Source organism: Lissotriton helveticus, chromosome 3_1 (assembly GCF_964261635.1).
Source record: "Lissotriton helveticus chromosome 3_1, aLisHel1.1, whole genome shotgun sequence".
NCBI lineage: Eukaryota > Metazoa > Chordata > Amphibia > Caudata > Salamandridae > Lissotriton > Lissotriton helveticus.
Genome location: NC_136061.1, coordinates 624,774,567 through 624,793,461, shown reverse-complemented (window position 1 = coordinate 624,793,461; position 18,895 = coordinate 624,774,567). Strand labels below are relative to the sequence as shown.

The following is an 18,895-nucleotide window of genomic DNA, read 5'->3' as shown; positions in this document are numbered from 1 at the left end:
ATACCCAAGCCCTTCAACAAAGTGGGTTTCTAGAACATGTATCAATTAATGGGACTATAAAATCATCGACCAAATTAACCAAATTATCTGGTGTACTAGTTGTGAAATCATGCACCCTTTGACCAACCCAGCTCTCCCCCAATGTCATGCACGTTTGACACCTTGCTTGTCGCTTCCCTCCCTCTGCCTCAACAGCTTTCTATTGGCTGCCAAGGGTATATCGAAGTCAAGGAATGGAAACTACAGGATATTAACAAGTCTTCTGAGCCCTGTTTAATTTCTGTTCCTGCTACTAACTTTTTGATCTGTGAGACCAAGGGTAGCAATGGCCATGCAAAAGTATGAAATGGCAGTGGCGGTTCAACATGTTTCTGCCAAATAGCTGGAGTATTCTAAAGTAACCAATTCTGTGCCATATATGTTTTTTAGACTAGTCTTACAGCCTGCTGCATGAAACACATTTAGAATTATTACTGCTAGTCAGTGTCTCAGAAAATGTATTTTTTTTAAATAATACAGCCTACATAGGTAGGCTATGTGTACCTCAGTCAGCCTCTTCTCCTGAGGCTTGTCCTAAGCCCCCTCCCAATCATGCCTCATTGTACTGTAATGTTATGTGCTTAGAATAGCCATGCAACTTACTCTCAGCCACAGGTTAATAATAGCTGGTGGTGCTGTACTTTAATCAGCGAATTGATTTTTATTAAATTGCTCAATGTGTCTTTTTGAAAAAAATTACACTTTGCGGCCGAATTTTGAGCCCTAGCTATGTGTGTGCCCTTCCATTTCTGGGGCTTTCCAGCAATTTTAACATCTCCTTAGAGTTTCTTGTTGCTCTAATGGGTGTAATTTCCTAATAGTTATATGTTTACCTCGTCTTCATTGCTTGATATTGTTCGGGAGAAAGTGTCACTCATAGTTGTTGGAATGTCACTCATAATTACACTGACATTATAAAAATGTCACACATAGCAATCTGAAACCTTGGCAGCAATGGAGAAAGCATAGTCGGAGCCTCCGGTCCTGACTCGGAATCAAGATGTAACATCAGACACGAAGGTGTCGGTCATAACTGCACTACTAATATAGAAATCTCACAATAAATGAAAGACTGAAAACTTGGCAGCACTGTATTCCTAGACAAGAATTTCACATGAAAAACGATCAAACAGGTCGTGACTACCAGCGAACGTGCTCCGGATGTTATAGAGCTTGTTGTGCTCATCTTTGTCTACTCAAATATCTTTACTGTCCCGACTTCTACCAATTCCGTGTCCGCCTAGAGGTTTCCCAGATAGCTTCCACGTGACTGCACGGGTAGCAGCGGTTTCAGCAGAGCGCTCTTGTATCTGCTGTGCGCGAAAGTCTCTTTTTTATGTCCACTGGAGCCCCTCTGTCTTCTTCCGTCTTTTGTTTCCATGGCACTTCTGTTCTCGTCCGTTCTCTCTTTCAATGGATCAGCACAGACTCCTTTAGCCTGAACCGGAAATTTTCATTGCGTTCGTACCGGTTTTTTTTTTCCTCGCAGACTCATGATGTTTATATCTGCGCTATTGCCAAGGATCCGGGTGAGTGAGAGACGATTTAAGGTGGGGGCACAGTGGGCTCTGACCCAGGGCCCCAGCCTTCTGATAGAACAAGCTCTTTTTCTTTAGGGGCTTTTTCCATAGTGACCTTGACTAATTCTTAAACAAGTTGTTTTAAACAACGATTCCCTATAATTAATTTTTAATATCGGTGATGTGCGAGTCTACTATGAACATTTTCCGTGGAAAATTTTGTTTGTCTCACGCAAAATACGTTTGAGATCAAAACAGACCTTGCATTTGAGACAAGCATTGGCATAGCCAATAGATCTCGCCTTTGGGACCTTATAGGTGTTTAGCCACGCAACAGTTGATGTTGTTGCACCAAGGATATTGTGCTGCATAACTAAATACTTAGAAGGTCCCAAAAGCGAGACCTATTGGCTATTCCAATGCTTTTTCCATATATTTTAAAAATCTTTAACTTTCTAGAATAATTAAGGGCTAGCGTGCACTCAGGTAAATGTGTACAGAAATAGATTTGAAAACGTAAGGATTGATAGTTAACGGTATTTGTGTGTTACTAATAACCAATTTCAAAAATATAATATTTAGGCATTTAGGTGATAAGATTCTGTATGTAGAATGTAGAGGTTGCGTTTGGGTGTCAAAAGAGCATCGTCATTAAGTACTGAATTGGTGCTAGCTGTAGATACAAATACAACCATCTTTCCGTGATAAATAGACCACCAGGCAAAAGGTGGTAAGTTAGGGTACCAAGATGAGTGTGATTGCCCATTGGTTGTCGAGAAAAACAACAGATTTCACGGGAAAATACTCAACCAAACATACCCAACACTGGCTACACCAGATCCTGTGTTGCTACTATACGTTCTACACTGCCTTATTGTGTAATATACTTGTTTTGAAAAATCAACTAGCTGAAAAGCCAAATATTTCTGTGGGTTCTACGACCAGCTGTGGGAAGTCTTTTAACACTCACTCGCCAGTAGACCCACAAGACTACGGCAAACATGCATACACAGCTTTCGTTACCAGGACAGTGTTGTTTGCCAAAAGTGCACTTTCTGGTTCCCTTGAATCCGCATGGTTGGGTTAAGAGGAGCAGATCTCGGTGAACAGGGAGGCGCCCACCGATATCTTGTGATGCCGTCATGAAAATCACGACAGTGGCGTCACTTCCTGAGGCAAAGAAGAGACGTAGTCAACACCACCAGACTTATTACACGTACCTGTGATTACTTGTTGCATTGCAGTCACGTAAGCGGCATCCTGCGACACCTAGGAGACCTCTGGCCAGAGTCAGGAATCAAACAACCAATATAACACAAGACCAGCATTGGCCGCGGACCCAGCTGGGAGTTACATTAAACAAGCATTGGCCGCAAAATGAAATAATAATAAAAAAAAAACACGAGTTGTGCGCACGCGGCGAAAAAAGTGCTGTGCACGTCGTGCGCGTGATAGTAAGCTGGTCGCCGGGAAAGTAGAACTTCTCAAAGCAGCTACTAAATGTCTTGGGCAGACCAACGCATCCGCTTGATCAGGCCGAGACCTAAAAAGGGGGGGGGTGCAGAGATTATTTGCGGTAATATTAGTGAGCTGCTGCCGTGTTACGGTACAGAAAACATACATCACTATCCCTGAATATTAGATGTAAACACATTTAGAATTTGGATGAGTGCGCCTTTGCACTCTCAGTGACCTGGCCAAAGAGGGCATGAAAGGGCTGAAACTGGATCATAAATTCATAGCTGTTCTGAACAGGAGCCCCCAAAATACGTTTGACCCAGGGCCCCCAAAAACCTGAAGATGTCCCTGAAGTGAGTGCAGGGAGTGGGAAAAGACACTCTGTGATCCATTATATGTGCGGGTCAAGGGATGGCAGCAGTAAGGAGTGGAATCATGGGGGCGAAGATATGAGGAACCGACTCTTGGCAGCCAAGGTGCACATTTAATATTTTAACTCGGCCCCAAAGAATTTAGCAACAAGGAACACTGTTCTTAGTGAATCGGTTCTGCTTACTTAATTGGTCACAAAAGACTCACTTTTAAACAATTAAAAAGTTAATGGTGCCTTACATCTTTGTATACGTGTCAATTTCCTGGATGTAACAATAAGATAACTCTGCTGGTTAATTAATTAATTTACTGGAGAAATATCTGTGCATTTAGTTGTGTGTTTGATATCATAAAATAGCATACTGGGACAATAGTACTGTTGCAAAACACAACGTTTTAAATGCAGGTCTGAATGAAGAGGCACACAAATTATGGCTAGAACCTGAAGATTAGAAGTCGGAGAGCACAGCGTCTAGATGGACACAGGGTCATTCAAAAGAGGGTTGGCCAGTGTACACAGTCAGAGAATAGGCAATGTTTGGCCTTTAGGCAGGCCGTCTGAAGGTTTTTGGATGGCATAATGTGAAGATAATGAGCCACAACAAAAGACAGGCAGAGGGTAGTCTGACAAAAGCTCGTTTCCGACGGGTCAGGATGTTCAGTCTTGACGGTATGGGCCAGAATAAAGCCAACCAGGGCTCTGTAGGAGGATAACAGACAAGAGGACACAATCAGATGCTCATGATTTAGAGTCCAAGGAGTGAGGGCATATTTGGACAAGTGAACTTTTTACGCTTTAGTCTCTGGGTACGAATTCATTGACCGTCTCTTCTCCACTCCAGGGTGTGAGAGTTTGGTACTCATCTGCAAGAATGTGAGTTGCTCTACAAGGAGATGCTGACTCTGGGAACCAGTGGCGATGCCACGGCCTTGATGCAGAACTCACTGGCCATGTTGGCCAGAGCCTCGAACCTGACATTGTGCAGGACCGGCCACTTTGGATATATTTGTATGTGAGATTTCTGTGGGTGTGAAGGAGGTCATTAATTTTGTCTTGGTTTCTTGTTGATCTCAGAGCTTTGCTTCGGTGAGGCTGCCATTGCTCTACTCTGCCACTCCTAGACGAACCTATCGAGGTGATGCTCCCGAGGATACTGAAAAGGATATGATTGAGATTCCTTTGCCCCCGTGGGAGGAGCGTTTGAATGAGCCTATTAACGTAAAACGTGCCCGTCTAGTGTATGAGAGCAGGAAGCGTGGAATGTTAGAGAATGGACTCCTGCTTAGGTGAGTGTACTCTCCCCGCCACAACCTTGCCTCCCCATTGTCACTCAGCCTAACCCAGTTCTACTTTTACCTTGCCAGTGGAACCCCTGGCCATGACTGTCTCCTCGTGATACCACAACATCCATTCTGTCTCTCCTTAATGCACACTTTCCTCTGATTGCATTCGCTGCATTACTTACTGCTTCGTGTTACATATGTTTCTTTACACGCTGCATCAAACACGTGAACCCCTAATTGTTTAACTATGTCACCAATAACCTCCTGCCCATTCTAGCATCTCCTGTGCCACTGCATATTGAACTCTTCTGCTACCTTCAGGGACACCTCAACCCAATTTCCTCACCATACTGACACCTCCCCCTCTCTTAACATTGACTCTGCACCCCCTTTATTAATGCTCCCCTATATGTGGATATCTTTTCTGCCTCCAGCTGACGGATTTGACATATGACTACCACCAGTACAGTGGCCTCTGCTTTCTATTCTCCCTACAAGAGCTTTTTTCTTCCTCGTACTACTGGCTCTTCCAACGTGCTCTTCTCTCTCTAATAAGACACCCTGTCCCCCACAATGCCTTTCCTGCCTAAGCTTGTAACGTACTTCTGTTTGGAGAGATTTTCGACGCTCTCCTTAACATATCATCCCCCTTTCTGCCCCATACCCTTCCAATTAGATTCCCTTTCTTGGAGTTCCTTCCTGAACTTTTAAACGTTCAGTGTCCTTTCTCACACTTTATTAACCCTTATTATATTCTCGAATCATACCCTGGACCCAGCATTACTCGATCACTCCTTGAATCTTCCCAACACTTTCACTCGCAACGCTTCCTCCTATTTCCCATTCACATTAGACTTTCTCCCCACTGACATCTTTGACCATTTCTTGCACCACACTCGCACACTCTTCATACATCCCTGCATTTTCCAGTTTCATTTTTGATCTTAACATACACTGACCTTCCACACCTTTGCCCTTTCCTGTCACTACTCAAATTCCTCTTTGCTGCATCCCACATTACATTTGCCCCTTTAATGGATACCTTGCTCTCATTCTTCTGTTGCAGAGCAATTTCTCCTTCTATAGCTCTCTGTTTTTCTCACCACACCATTTTTTTCATCTGCCACGGATGCTCTTGACTAAATGCATTTCTTTTTTCTCGTGACTTTTACAGCCTCTTTGCTAAGGAACATCTTAGCACGATGTCAGAAACACAACTTTCCCTCTACGATCGGATGATCAACGAGCCGAGCAATGACTGGGACATTTATTACTGGGCCACAGGTACTGCCAGGCTGTTTCTTATGGACCACAAGCTCTCTTGGGGCAGTCTGTTATACAAATGAGCCATGGGCCTTCCCCGGTTGTCTGTTCTACGTGATTCAGCCTCACATACTGTTAGTACCTGTGCCATTTACTTCGGCCCACTTATACTTTGAACTCAGCGTGATGATATACCAGTGAGCGATAATTAACGTCAGAGCAGTTAGTTGTATAGCACTTGGCAGCTGGCACTTCCAGGAAGTCTAATATAATTGGGCAAAGGTGGACACTCTGGTTTGTTATAGATGGTATTGGAAGGCACAGCTGGGATTCAGATAGAGATTTCAAACTGAAATGGGTTCGAGCTTGGGAAACGGTCCTCTTTCCAAGCATTACACACTCAGCCACTGTAACACATTTGCCGTGGAACATTTGCTGCTTTGGAGCACACCCGCCAGGTAAGTACACTGCTCTTTGCTCTGGTAACAGGCATTTTCAGGGAAGAGGAAACCAACCCCAATACTGTCTGAAAGAAGACACCATGATAGGGGGATCAGAGTGGCTTAAAAGATGCAAAAATAATATTTTTAGAACAAATGAAGTCACGTATAGTGATGCAATGGCGGTAATGGGCCAGCATAGGTGGAAACATTTTCAGCTATCCCTGGTTTGAGTAGAATATTTAACGAAAAGTCTCTCCATTTATGTAGTTCAACAAAGTTTATTAAATTTAAATTCCAGCTATGTGAAGTGATAACATTATTCAGTGTCAACCACTCGCCAGTACTCTCTGACCCCACTGTTTTCCAGATAATCACCCTCTGATGGAACTATACGCATTCATGTGTGTATATATATATATATATATATATATATATATATATATATATATATATAATTTCACAACTCCCTTCTTCTAAGAAGGGAATAAGTCAGCACTCACAAAAGTTCCTTTCCCAATCCTTTTTATTTCATTATCATTACTCCAGCAATGCAAAGTAAGAACCAACGCGTTTCGCAACTTTTGTGAGTGCTGACTTATTCCCTTCGTGGAAAAAGGGAGTTGTGAAATATATTGAAGCGGGGCTCTGCTTGGAAGTCAAAGCACCGGTGAAAAGAGCGCCATTGGACCGCAGAATCGAGCCAAGGCTGTATATATATATAATGTGTTAAAGATTAAGCTGTCGACCGTCTCTCAAAAACAGTTAAAAGGAGTGTCAAAATGCTGCATTTCCCATTTCTATTTTGGATAGAAAATATTGCTTTCAGCAGGTAAAGCCGGTGAACGGATTTACACCATAATTGGTTGGGAAGTGTTATTTTACTTAGAAAGCATGCATTTTTCTGTTTTAGACCAATATCTGTTCAGTAGATTTTGAGGTATTAATGTTCAGGAAAATTAGTCTGATCGGCAGTGACACATGCAGACATAGAAAATATTGCAAAAAAAATTAGAAAACACATTTCGTGGATGGTAATCTCGTGGATTCCAACAACTTTGAGAACACAAGGCTATCATTTTGTATTCAGAAATGTTTGCCATTGGTGAATTTCAGAGACAAAAAAACTGAATTAGAAATTTGATTGAAAAAAGGAAGTGAGAATGAATGAAAATAGCAAAGGGCTGTCATTTGCGAACAATAAAAAAACAACTTGCGTACAGCTCAAGATCTCTTTTAAATTAAAAAAATAGTTATCTTGAAATCTAGAATTTCGGTAAACTAGCAGATTAAAAAAATGTCTTAAGGCCTCGGTTTGTCTGCAGAACCTCTTGCAAAGCATGTGTGGTTGGGTGCATGGCCAGGCTGAACATCATGTATGGCAGGGGTTGGATGCAAGCGCGGTTTGTTGCAAGGACTGACCAGAGGTCAAGCACTTTGCGGAGTCCCTGGCCATGCACCTCTGAAGGCCTTGCGGGGCAGGGGCTGGACATAATGCGAATGGATTCAGTCCCTGCATCTAACTGCTGCTGCTCATGGCCAGAGGCTGAGTATGGTGGAAGCTGGTGCAGAAACCTTGCCCAGTGCTAAATAACCTTTTTTTATTTATTTTATTTCTCAATAAAAATTCTGAAATTCATTGAAAAAACACATTTAAAATCAGTAACATTCACATGTTAACTGAAAAACCCAGATAATGTTAGGTTATGGTGCGCACAAAACCCCAAAGACTCAGATAATTGCCTCTGATGGTCAGCTACACACATAGCAACACACTCCCCACCACCCAAACCATAAAGAATACAAAACAGGTAAAAGTGTAATATGGTCTAATATTGTCATCAAGGGGTTCTGGAGTCATTATAAATCATTATGCCAAGTGTTTTATAATTGTCACCAGAGCCTCAATATGGGAATACAGGATCATATTACACATTGTCTGCTATGTATTTCTTATATTACATGTTTATTTTGGGGATGCTAGACTGTTAAAGTTATTTTCTTCAAAGTGCAACCAATAGTGGGCACAGATTAAAATTGAAGCGTTTATGTTTACCAATCAGTAATACCTATTTAATAATACAATAGACAATAGCTGGGGCACTGGATTTATGCGATTCTGTGGCAGTGGCATTTGCCACATAGTTATGATTTTAAAACATTTCAAAATAATTTGCATAACTTACACATTTCACAAAAGAGTTGCTTCCAGCTCAAATGGTTTGCAGTAATTTTGCCAACGAATATGCCGCAGATTTCAGCTTTGTTGCCATATAATTTAGATGACCTTGCTTCATAATTTAGATAACCTTGCTGCTTAATTTAGGTAGCCATGCCACATTGTCATAGTGGCCTGCACGTGGTGGTTCGGGGGCTCACCTAATGATGATGAAATCCACATTTTACTGCGAGTTCTAATTTGTTTTCCTATATTTAAAATATATTGATACTGCAGCTGACTATACGTTTAGCACCTCAATCATAGTGTCCACAAGGTATTAAAAGTCCTGTGCAAGTAGCCTCCAAGACCTGCTGCAGTTGGGTCTCACTGAAAATCCAGAGATACAGATTGAAGGAAAATGAAGGCAGCACCAGGGATGAAGTCACACTTTAACTTTAGCCAATATGGTCTTTTCAGATTTCTTTGTTCTTCTTTTAAGTTAAGTGTATGTGTATGTATATATGGCCTCTGATCTTTTTCTTGGAAAGGATGTTCAGTGATACATTCTGTGCTAGCCAGAAGCACAGCACAGATGGCCCTGCAGTGACAAGTGACCCGGGGATTTAACTGGCGCCACGCTGGAAGCAGCGACTTTCGAGACCGAGGAATCTGTATTCCCGGAGTCCGCCTGGAACTTCAAGGAAGCTTTGAATGGACTGAGGTATTTATTCTCAATGGGGCACACAGTCTCGCATTTGACAGCCCCCACTCATAGTGTACCTTGGGGCAACAGGCTACTGCAGTCAAACAAGGGGGCCCAGGGCTGACACCCTTGTTTCAGCGGACCTTTGATCCACCAGACTCACCTGCAGTTCGCGCCTGTCCAATGACGTTTCTCACTCCCCCACGCTACCAACCCGACTTTGCCAACACAGTGCTTGCTGGGATTCGAAGTTCATGTCATTCTACCACGAACTTCAGCTGGTATGCTGATTGCTTGAGGGGGGAGGAGACTCAGGTGCTTACAAATGATTTGACAGGAGGAGTCAATTTGGGCAGTGTTCTCTACAGCGAAGGGCGCCGAAGAAGGCTACCACGCCGAAATGCATCCGCCGCCGCTGGGGTTTTAATGAAATAAAGTGGTGTTCTGCTCTGAAAACCCCCTTATGGCCTCTGATCTTTTTCTTGGAAAGGATGTTCAGTGATATATATATATATATATACACACACACACGCACACACACATATCTATCACTTTGCTTTGCCCTTATACTCTAAAAGGGGCACCTTGCAATGGCATGGAAATGTAAGACCGCTCCTCTGATGGCCTCTGAGTTCGGGATTTGAAAAAGCGGGGCAAGACTGAATTGGTCACAATAAATGCAATAATCAGAATGCAGGGGAAGTGCGCCTATGGAGCTTGTCTGGGATATGTATATAGTGAAATTAGAAGCAAAGTCAGATGGCAAGCTGCCTTGAACATGGTAATATGATCAGTGTGCACTGGGTATGCTGTATGGTCTGATCCTTAGTATAAGAAGTATTACAGGGAGAGATACAAGGGTGGCTGTGGATCAAGCAGTATCAGTACTGTGGGGTGGATGGAAGTTTGGGCTATCTTATGGTGGATACCCTGTGTGGAACTGATGCCTACAAGTCCTATAAGGATGTAGGGGCGCTGTTGGTTGGGACCGATATGAGTGTGTGTGGAGGGTGGGCTAAGGAGTGGGTGATGCACGCCACACATGGAATGTTCCATATTTTGATCAGTGATTAACGCATATAACCTAGAAGAACGTCTTCTTGTTTCAGTTGCTCTTAACTTATTGTATTTATCTAGTCCATTATATACAGTGCTGTGACTGGGTTGGTGTACCTATACAATATATATGTCTTGACTTGTCAATATCCACTGATATTGGAGTGGGCGCCATTGCTGCCAATTAAGTTTATGGTTGTTCATTAATTGTTAGGCACTAACATTTGTCTGCAACCATTAACATTTAATAAAGAATTATATAAAATATGGGCAATAGTGCTTGTCTAGTAATGTGTGTGTGTATATATGTGTGTGTGTGTGTGTGTGTGTGTAATATATATATATATATATATATATATATATATATCACCAAACCACTTCCCTCGAAAGAAAAGCGCGGAGGCTAGAGGGGAACACTTTAAAGGCACTTTATTCCTGAGTTTTGCAGGTAGGTGGCGGCGAATGCATTTCGGCTCGTGTTGCTTTCCTCAGCGCCCTGCACCCACCAGAGTCATGTGAATAGTCCAATGATTTCCACCCCTGAAGTAATAATGATGTCACTGGACTCCTCCCCGTTGAAATTTCATACACCTGTTGACGCTTGCAGACCATTAAGCAAACTACAACCCCCAGAATGCATTATGTTCATGAATCCAGGTCGGTAATGTGGGGGGCACACTTAGTCGGTATCAGCTCCAGTGATTATCGTAGGCAGAGATGGCATGACTCATATCCACGCCGCCCAAGTTAAAAGCACCTTCTCGGGTCCCCTCGGGCTGCAACAGCCGTGAAGTTGAGAGGCAAAGTGTGCGGGGGCAGCCATACAGCGTACAGCACCCTGACGGAGGTAGAATACCTCTTACCGCAATTGTCCCTCAATCCTGACGGCGGACACCGGATTTCTTGATCCCTCAAGGAAAGGAGACACTGCAAAGCAATGCGGTACCAGTTTCTACCCGGGTCTGCTTGAGTTGCAGGGCCATCCGTGCTGCGCTCCTGGCATCGCGCAGAAAACATCACCAAACTACTTCCCTCGAAAGAAAAGCGCGGAGGCCAGAGGGGAACACTTTAAAGGCACTTTATATATAATCTCCTTCATGCATCAGCATGTTCATTTATCATTCACATTTTGCTTCTGCCCACCACAGCATGGGGCCCACTTCAGTCCTTGACTCTCTTCCCTGTACAGTATTCAGTTAATTGTTCCTGATACTCACCTTTCAGTTTCTCAAACCTTCGGTTTTTTCGGTGCCCTAAAAAAAAGCCAAAGCTTCACTATTCAACATACAAATCAATAAAGCAGAAAACGCACCTCGCACATTTAAAAAGAAATTGTCAGTGCCTTAATAAAATATCAAAATCAATCTGTGCCTGACTCCCAGGAGTTTGTGGACAAATTATCAGGTTTTTTCCCCAGTAAGGTATTTCATATCAATTCGAAATTTTCCAACACCACGGACATCGGGCTGGTTACCCCAGGACCAATACCCAACCCCCACGCCTTACTGTACCAAATGTCCTTTTTTTTTTAAACTCTCTTTAAAGGACTGCGAGACTGATCACATACTCTCATTCTGGCTCGCCTCTTAACTTGTGTCTTCCTCATATTCTCCAAAGGGCATCTCAGTCATTGAATTAATGCTTTCTTCAACCTCTCCCTTGAATCTGGCTCAGTGTCTACGTGTTTGAAGAAGGTGCTGATCCTTGCACTCTTAAAAAATTGACCCTTCTTGGCCTGCTAGCAATAGACCAATCTCACTTTTCCCTGCCTATGGGAACATACTGGATTCTGCAATTATCCTTCAGGTTATGAAATTTATTGAGGCGAATAATGTGCTTCATCCGTACTTCATCCTTCACAATCTGGGTTCAGATACAGATTTAGCACTTTTAGAGGTACCTGAGTTTATCAAATCCCTCCTTGACTTGGGTACCAGTACTATTGTAATTTTGTTAGACTTATTGGTGGCCTTCCAGACAGTGCCGCATTACGTACACCTGCAAAGACTGGAAAAAGCAGTAATTGACACAGTGTGGAAATCTATTATGTCCCTCCCCCTCCTTTTATATCAGTCTTTCATATGGTCATCTGTGGTGTTCAACAGGGCTCTGCCCTACGCCTCTGCCTTTTTAACATCCATCTGGCGTCTCTTCCTGCTATTGTTCTAGAGTGGGGTTTTAATGTGGTGCCCTTTGCTGATAATACCCAGTTTGTTTGCCTTTAAACACCTTCTTGCCTCGGTCTGTATGCATGATAGCTGCCTCTGCCTAAATTCCATTAAATCTGAAATTCTGATTTTCAGATCCCCTAACATACCTGATCTGACCCACTTGTGGCCTTCAGAAATGGAGCCCCCATCCCCCGCTGCCCTGATTCCATCGAATACTGCAAAAAATTGGGAGGTCAAGCTTGACAATGCCCTCACTTTCAAGCCTTTCATTAATGCTATTGCAGGAGTCTGTTTTTGCCTTCTAAAAACTTAAGGAAGACCGTCAAATTCCTGCCAGTGCACACTAGAAAGACCATTGTTCATGCATTAAGAACATTGAGAACTGATTCCGCCAAGGTGAAGCTCCTGGGTTCTAGCCAAGCACTTCTACACCAACTTTAAGTCCATAATGTGACAGTCTGACCGTTTCTGAATATCTCCAAACGCCTGCTAATTCTAAATGGCGTAAGAAGCCTCCACTGGCCTGCTATCAAGCTAAGAATAGAATTCAAAACCTTGACATTAATATTTTGGGCCATTGAGCTGAAAGGCCCTGTGTACATCTGCGATAAAATCAAAATATATGATCCTCGCAGAGCTTTACATTCAGCCAATTACAACCTACTCGGCATCCGCAAAATCAAAAGGGCCAGAGCAGGTGGGCACTCTTTCTTGGCCCCAAAGCTCTGGAACCTACAGAATCATATTGGAGGTGCTACTTCAGAGGATTCTTATAAGAGCCTTTTAAAGACCCAGTTAGTTCAGTTACTGCAGCTTCCCAAAGAGTGCATGTTCATTCTCAAGGAATCTTGTTGCCCCATTATTAAGGATTGTTAAGCTGCCAAGGAAAGAGGTTTGTTCATTGCTATAGAACACCTGATCGAGATCCCAGTTAGGCCTCAGCGTATGACATTGTGTAGTACCTTCTAACTGTACAAAGGGTTTGGCCAATACATACATAAGGCTCCATTTAGCAATGGTTGCAGCTTACCTTCAAAATAGCCAGCTGGTTAAATTTAAAATTGCTGTCATAAAACTTTTTATTGAACAACTAAAGATTATACCTCCAGAGTTATTCCTAGCCTCCTCAGGGATTCTCAGGATACACTACTTAGGATCACAATTTGAACCATTAGATTTTTACCCTCTTCAATACCTCACATGAAAAGTCTTATTCCTAGAAGCTGTACATTCGCAGTACAAAGTAAGTGGACTTCAAGTGTTGTCTACCAAAACTCCATGGTTTCTACCAAAATGTGTCTCGCCTTTTTATATTAGTACATTGAGTTACCTACAGTTATCACCATTCCACCAACTCTTGCAGAGAGAACTTTTGTACACACTAGAACTCTTCTATAATGATTGAACTTGTCCATTTTCAAAAACAAACTTTTAATTAATTATTAGCACCACATTTAGAGATTTTCATTTCAGATTTGGAAATACTGAGCACACTTTGTAAAATAGGAGACACAGTGGCTTTTTTGGGAAACATCGCATTAGCTGACCTCTTCAAGGAGGGAGGGGGCGCTGGGGGGGGGGCAGTGCACATATATTCACACATTTACCAAACACTTCTTTGTCGACCTACAAGCTAGGTAAGACACAAACGTTGGCCTCACAGTGTTTCAGAAGCTCTTTCATACAGTTTCCACTGATTCCCCCTAACCGTTGCTTTAACTGAGTAATGGTACAGCTTTACCGTCTATGCACTACTTGCGGTCTACAACAACAAATTTAGCAAATGGAAAATGTTACTTACCTGTAACACTAATTAGAGCTTGTAAGGTTCTAAAGGCTCACATAAATTTATTATTTTGAGTATCAATATACTGGTCTCTAAGCACACATACAATAGACTCCTATTTTGATGTCGAAAAAAATGTGTGTCCCGGTATATTGTGGATCAAAATACATACTCTAAACTGATCGAAGAATTCAAAGAAAAGCAGTGTAATATCTCAAACCTCCCTCCCCCATTGAATGGCAAGAGAGTTCACCACGTCTGAATATACAACACAGACTGCAAACACATTGTTACAGCTGTATAACGTTTTCCATGCTGTCAGTCATTGTGTGGGAATTAGTGCAATCATGCAATTACAGTTCTTTTATTAATAAAAGATTATAATATTATCATGGTACAATGTTGTTTTTTCTTGTTACTCCACAAAGGTGCAAAGACCCCGCCTGATGTGTTTAAGAATGAGGTGCTGGATCTCCTGAAGGAGTTCACCAAGAACCGAAATATGGAACAGAGGTTGCGGCAGCCAGATTTGGAGTACCTTTTGGAGAAGTCTTAAGAGTGGGCCCTATTTTTCTTTATTCTTTCATGTAAAGAATGTAAAAAACTGTAAAAACGGTGATGTGTGAATATTTCCCCTTCTCTCCTTCAACAGCCCCTTTCACTGCGTGGTCCTCCTTCTGCCCATCAGGGCCTGAAAGTGAAGGACCTTTCTGCTGCTCAATCCTCATCTCTACACTTCCGTCGGCCCAGCGTTGCTCCTATGATCAAGCTTCTCCTTAAATGTATTTTCTCTTGATATCCTCCACTTCGGCCAGCTGAAGTTTAGCTGATGCCCACATATTTCTGTTTTCCTTGGAGCTTAAGGGAGGTTCACCTCTTCCACCCTTGAATGATATTTGGACTTGTAAATGTTAAATACTGGTTGACACCAATAAATTATCTATCCCATGAAGTCTCTCCATTTTTCAATGCTGTGGATCATGCAACTTTTACCAATGTTACAATATGCCCACACAACACACAATATCGGGTTCCTACTATAGAGACGATACAAATGAGAATCAGTCTCCCCGATAACACCCTGTGGAGTCCACAAATGGAGAACTGGTTTGAGAGAATTTGAGGTGCTGGAGATTGGAAAATAATTTATCTTGGTCAGCATTATTTCCAGTCGCTGCACACCAACCCGATTGTATTTTGGAGATAAGTGGTGACCCTAATGTATCGTTTTAAATCACACATTCCTTATTATGTGTCTGAAATGTGATGGCCTTCAGAAATTGGGTTACAAGGGTGTGGAAGTATATAAGAATGTTCCAGTTAAAGCTGAGAAGAAAAAGATGCTGTCTGCAGTGCTGCAATGTGTTTTTGCTCAGACCCACTTGCCTTATTCCAACAATTACATCGTCCCAGAATGTATCTACTGGAAATCCCACACATAATAGTTCAAGAAATTGCCCTGCGGCTGTGACTTTTTCCCTGCAATCTCAGTGAAACGCAAAACTATGCCCATCAATGCACTGGATAATTTCCCCTTTTATGCCACGTGGTTTACAGCAGAAATTACTATGGTGGTATGCTGCATTGTATTGACAAGACAAAGTAATGGAAGATAACTCGCTGGATTAATGTGCCTTGAGCAATGAACCATGTGCAACCTGCGTGTCACAGGTTCAGATCCTGTCAGGGCTGCCACAAAGTGTCATCCTTTTGAGTCCAAAAAAGGGAGTTTTATTGAATGAAAGAATAGTATTGCATGTTATTTGAGCTTTGAGACTTTAGTATGTTAGAGCTATATACAGGGACATTGAAATTATGCAATTGTGTGAACGTGGCATTTTTCGAATAATTATAGATTTGACACATACTCCATCATCTGCTGCATAATCTGCAAATGTAAACAATAATTGTTTCTTGCTCAAACTGTTAAAAGTCAATAAAATGCAGTGACACGTGTTCCAGTGCAGTTGAAAGCCCCTTGCAAAGGTTGACTGGTCAGCTTTCTTTTGCTTATTGCTATGTATAAGTGTTAAACTGGTACAAATGAGGTGCAACCTATGCCCAGACAGTATTAACAAGTGTAAAAATTGCAAAATAATTAAGTAATTCTTCACAAAATCTGCTGCAATACGCAGCATAATTTGCCTTTTCATTGTGCTAATTTACTCAAACCTGCTCTCCCCTGCTGCATAATGCCAGTGGCCCTGGGGCTATATAACACTAGCAATGAGTATTTTCTTTTCTTATTGTTGGTTAATATTACCAAGGATTCCTAACCACTAGCACTAACCTTTGAAGTAAATGAGACCAACTTAAGCATACATGCTCTCTCTCTGGACATTACGTTCATAGCTCATCTTTTATAACCCTCCAGTCCACCTGGCTTCCTCACACTTTGGATCACATCCTGTCATCACTCAATCGCATAAAATATATTTCTTTTTACGTCTTACCTAGAGACAGCTATAGCTGTCTGTCATTGAAGACCTACTATCTCCTACAATGCTGTAAAAAGTCATATGGGCACAGCCACCCAGGCCCCCTATTCATTTTGGATCTGCAGCATTTGGTAATAGAAATTGGGTCATCTTCCACAGTGAGCTCCAATGCCTCTACAGTCTAATCTGAATGGTGAGCTTGGGACCCCGAAGTTCTACATCTGTCAACCCTTGCAGAGCTCTGATTAGATTTTTCTGTTATGAAGTTCTTGTCACTATTCACTATTGTATTGGCACTCATTATCTACAACATTTGCTAATCGAGCAGCACATTTTCTGGTAATCATGTCTTCTGCTTGGCAACCATCTCCAGGCAGCACTTAATAGCAGATTCTTTTTGTTTGGCTCAGTTATCTCGCCAGTTACTCTCTAAAATTGTCTTCCAAGTCCAGAGATGGATTTTTCATTCTTCTGAAAGCTGCCAGTACTAGGGGATTGTTAACATTTTCCTACGTTTTCCTGTAGAACCTTTTGAGTTAAAAACCTGCCCCCATCTCTTCTCTTTGCATCTAGCAGTACTGCCTCTGCAGCACTGTATATTCTGTTCAAACCCTAATTCTTTGGGGTCTGCAATGACTGTGAGATTTTCACACTGATAGTTAATTTCAGAATGTAGGAGAAGTGAATACTTGGAGAGTGTGGGCTTGACCTTTGCGACGAGTTGCACCTTTTTCTAACTAATCATCTAATTATGGATAAACATTAACAATGCCATGCAGAAATGTTCAACGATTACGGACAGACATTTTAGGAACACTCTCGGATGATCTGATGTGGAATGGAAGAACTTTGTACTCCTAACATTTGCAGTGGGATGAATGCAAGCGCAAATGATAATAAGATTTCCTGAGATGGTCATGTAGTCTCTCTGCTACAATGGCAGCATTATCTTCGTGAGTTTTATCATCTTGCAATGAATGTTGTTCACATAGCATTTGAGACATCTTAATTCTTTAGGTGGGTGAAGAAATAAACTGAGTACACGCTTACTCCTTTTTCTGCAGGTGGCACTTTCTCGATCACTCCTTTCTGCAGAATTCTCTTCCAGTGGCAGTGAAAGATTATCCTCAGTTGTAGAAAGTACCCATTAATAGGTCGCTGCTTATTTCCACCTCCTAGGCTGCTTGTTGATTAACATGGATGGAGCCAGTCTCATTACCCCTTCGCTGGCAAGGCTGTATTCATCAAATATTATTTACAAGCAAAGCTAGTGAAAATGTAAAGTAAAACAATAAATAAACCAACAAGCTTTCAATGGACAAAGGCAATAACAGCAGGTACTGTTGGTCAACGACAAAATCCGGATTTGTCTGACAGTGTGACAGGGGAGGCAAAAAGGAGGGTGTGCTAGGCAGAAAAGCTAGAGAGGCGGAGGAAAGAGGTAGGAAAAGGAGGTGATGTATAGTGGACTCTAGAGGGAAAAGTAAGGTGGGAGCTAAAGCTATGTAGTGAAAAAGGAGGCACACGCTTGAGGAAGGTGAGTGGTACAATGTTGCAGGGGTAGGCAGGAAGAAGAGGTAGGAGTGATAAGACAGCGCAGCATTTCCATGCCAGTGTCAACGAGGAGGGAAATAATCCTTCTGATATGGCTGACATGATGTGACTTGTAGTCAATGGAGTCCAAAGTTCCGGGCATCACAATGTGGGGGCAATCTAAATAAATGGAGATCTGAATTAACGCCTCGACGCCCAAAGCACAATGGAAGATCAGGAAACAACTTAAATAGATAAATACTTTATAGGAACCCCGGCGCTTAAATGGCTAAAAAGAGATGTCGATGAAAAGGTTATAATGTCTCGATGCCCAGAGAGGACTGTGCCAACCCGCTCAGATTGATCACCATAGAAACAAGCACGGAATACTGAAAGCATTACACTCGAAGGCAACTACTAGTACTAGTCTGAGAATCATAGAGAAAACAGCCACAGGTGGAGAGAGGAGTCGAGCGACAATCTTGTCTCCATTCTTGTAGGAACTGGAGAAGTTCTGAACTCCCCTGCTTATTTTGTTCTGGAGGAGGAGCAGGCGGCTGCGCTTGGTCCTGTGTGATGAGATACGTATTACAGCCCTGTTTACATCAAAGCACTGATGTGAGAGCAAAAATCAACAAGCTCACAACAAGTGTTTGCTTTTAAGTTGGAAA

General features: G+C 42.3%; 1 protein-coding gene across 2 annotated transcripts; it reads left to right on the top strand.

The window, feature by feature from the left end:
• Window positions 1–1,437: 1,437 nt before the first annotated feature.
• SDHAF2 (succinate dehydrogenase complex assembly factor 2) lies at window positions 1,438–16,209 on the top strand. Of its 2 annotated transcripts, XM_078680620.1 has the most exons (5): window positions 1,438–1,568; window positions 4,465–4,676; window positions 5,848–5,957; window positions 14,682–14,811; window positions 14,906–16,209. In XM_078680620.1, exons 1-4 carry the CDS (start codon window positions 1,533–1,535, stop codon window positions 14,807–14,809), a joined length of 486 nt encoding a protein of 161 aa, XP_078536746.1. In that variant the 5' UTR covers window positions 1,438–1,532; the 3' UTR covers window positions 14,810–14,811; window positions 14,906–16,209. The 2 variants fall into 2 exon arrangements, with proteins under 2 accessions (XP_078536746.1, XP_078536744.1); XM_078680618.1 differs by having other exon boundaries at window positions 14,682–16,209.
• The last annotated feature ends 2,686 nt before the right edge of the window (window positions 16,210–18,895 follow it).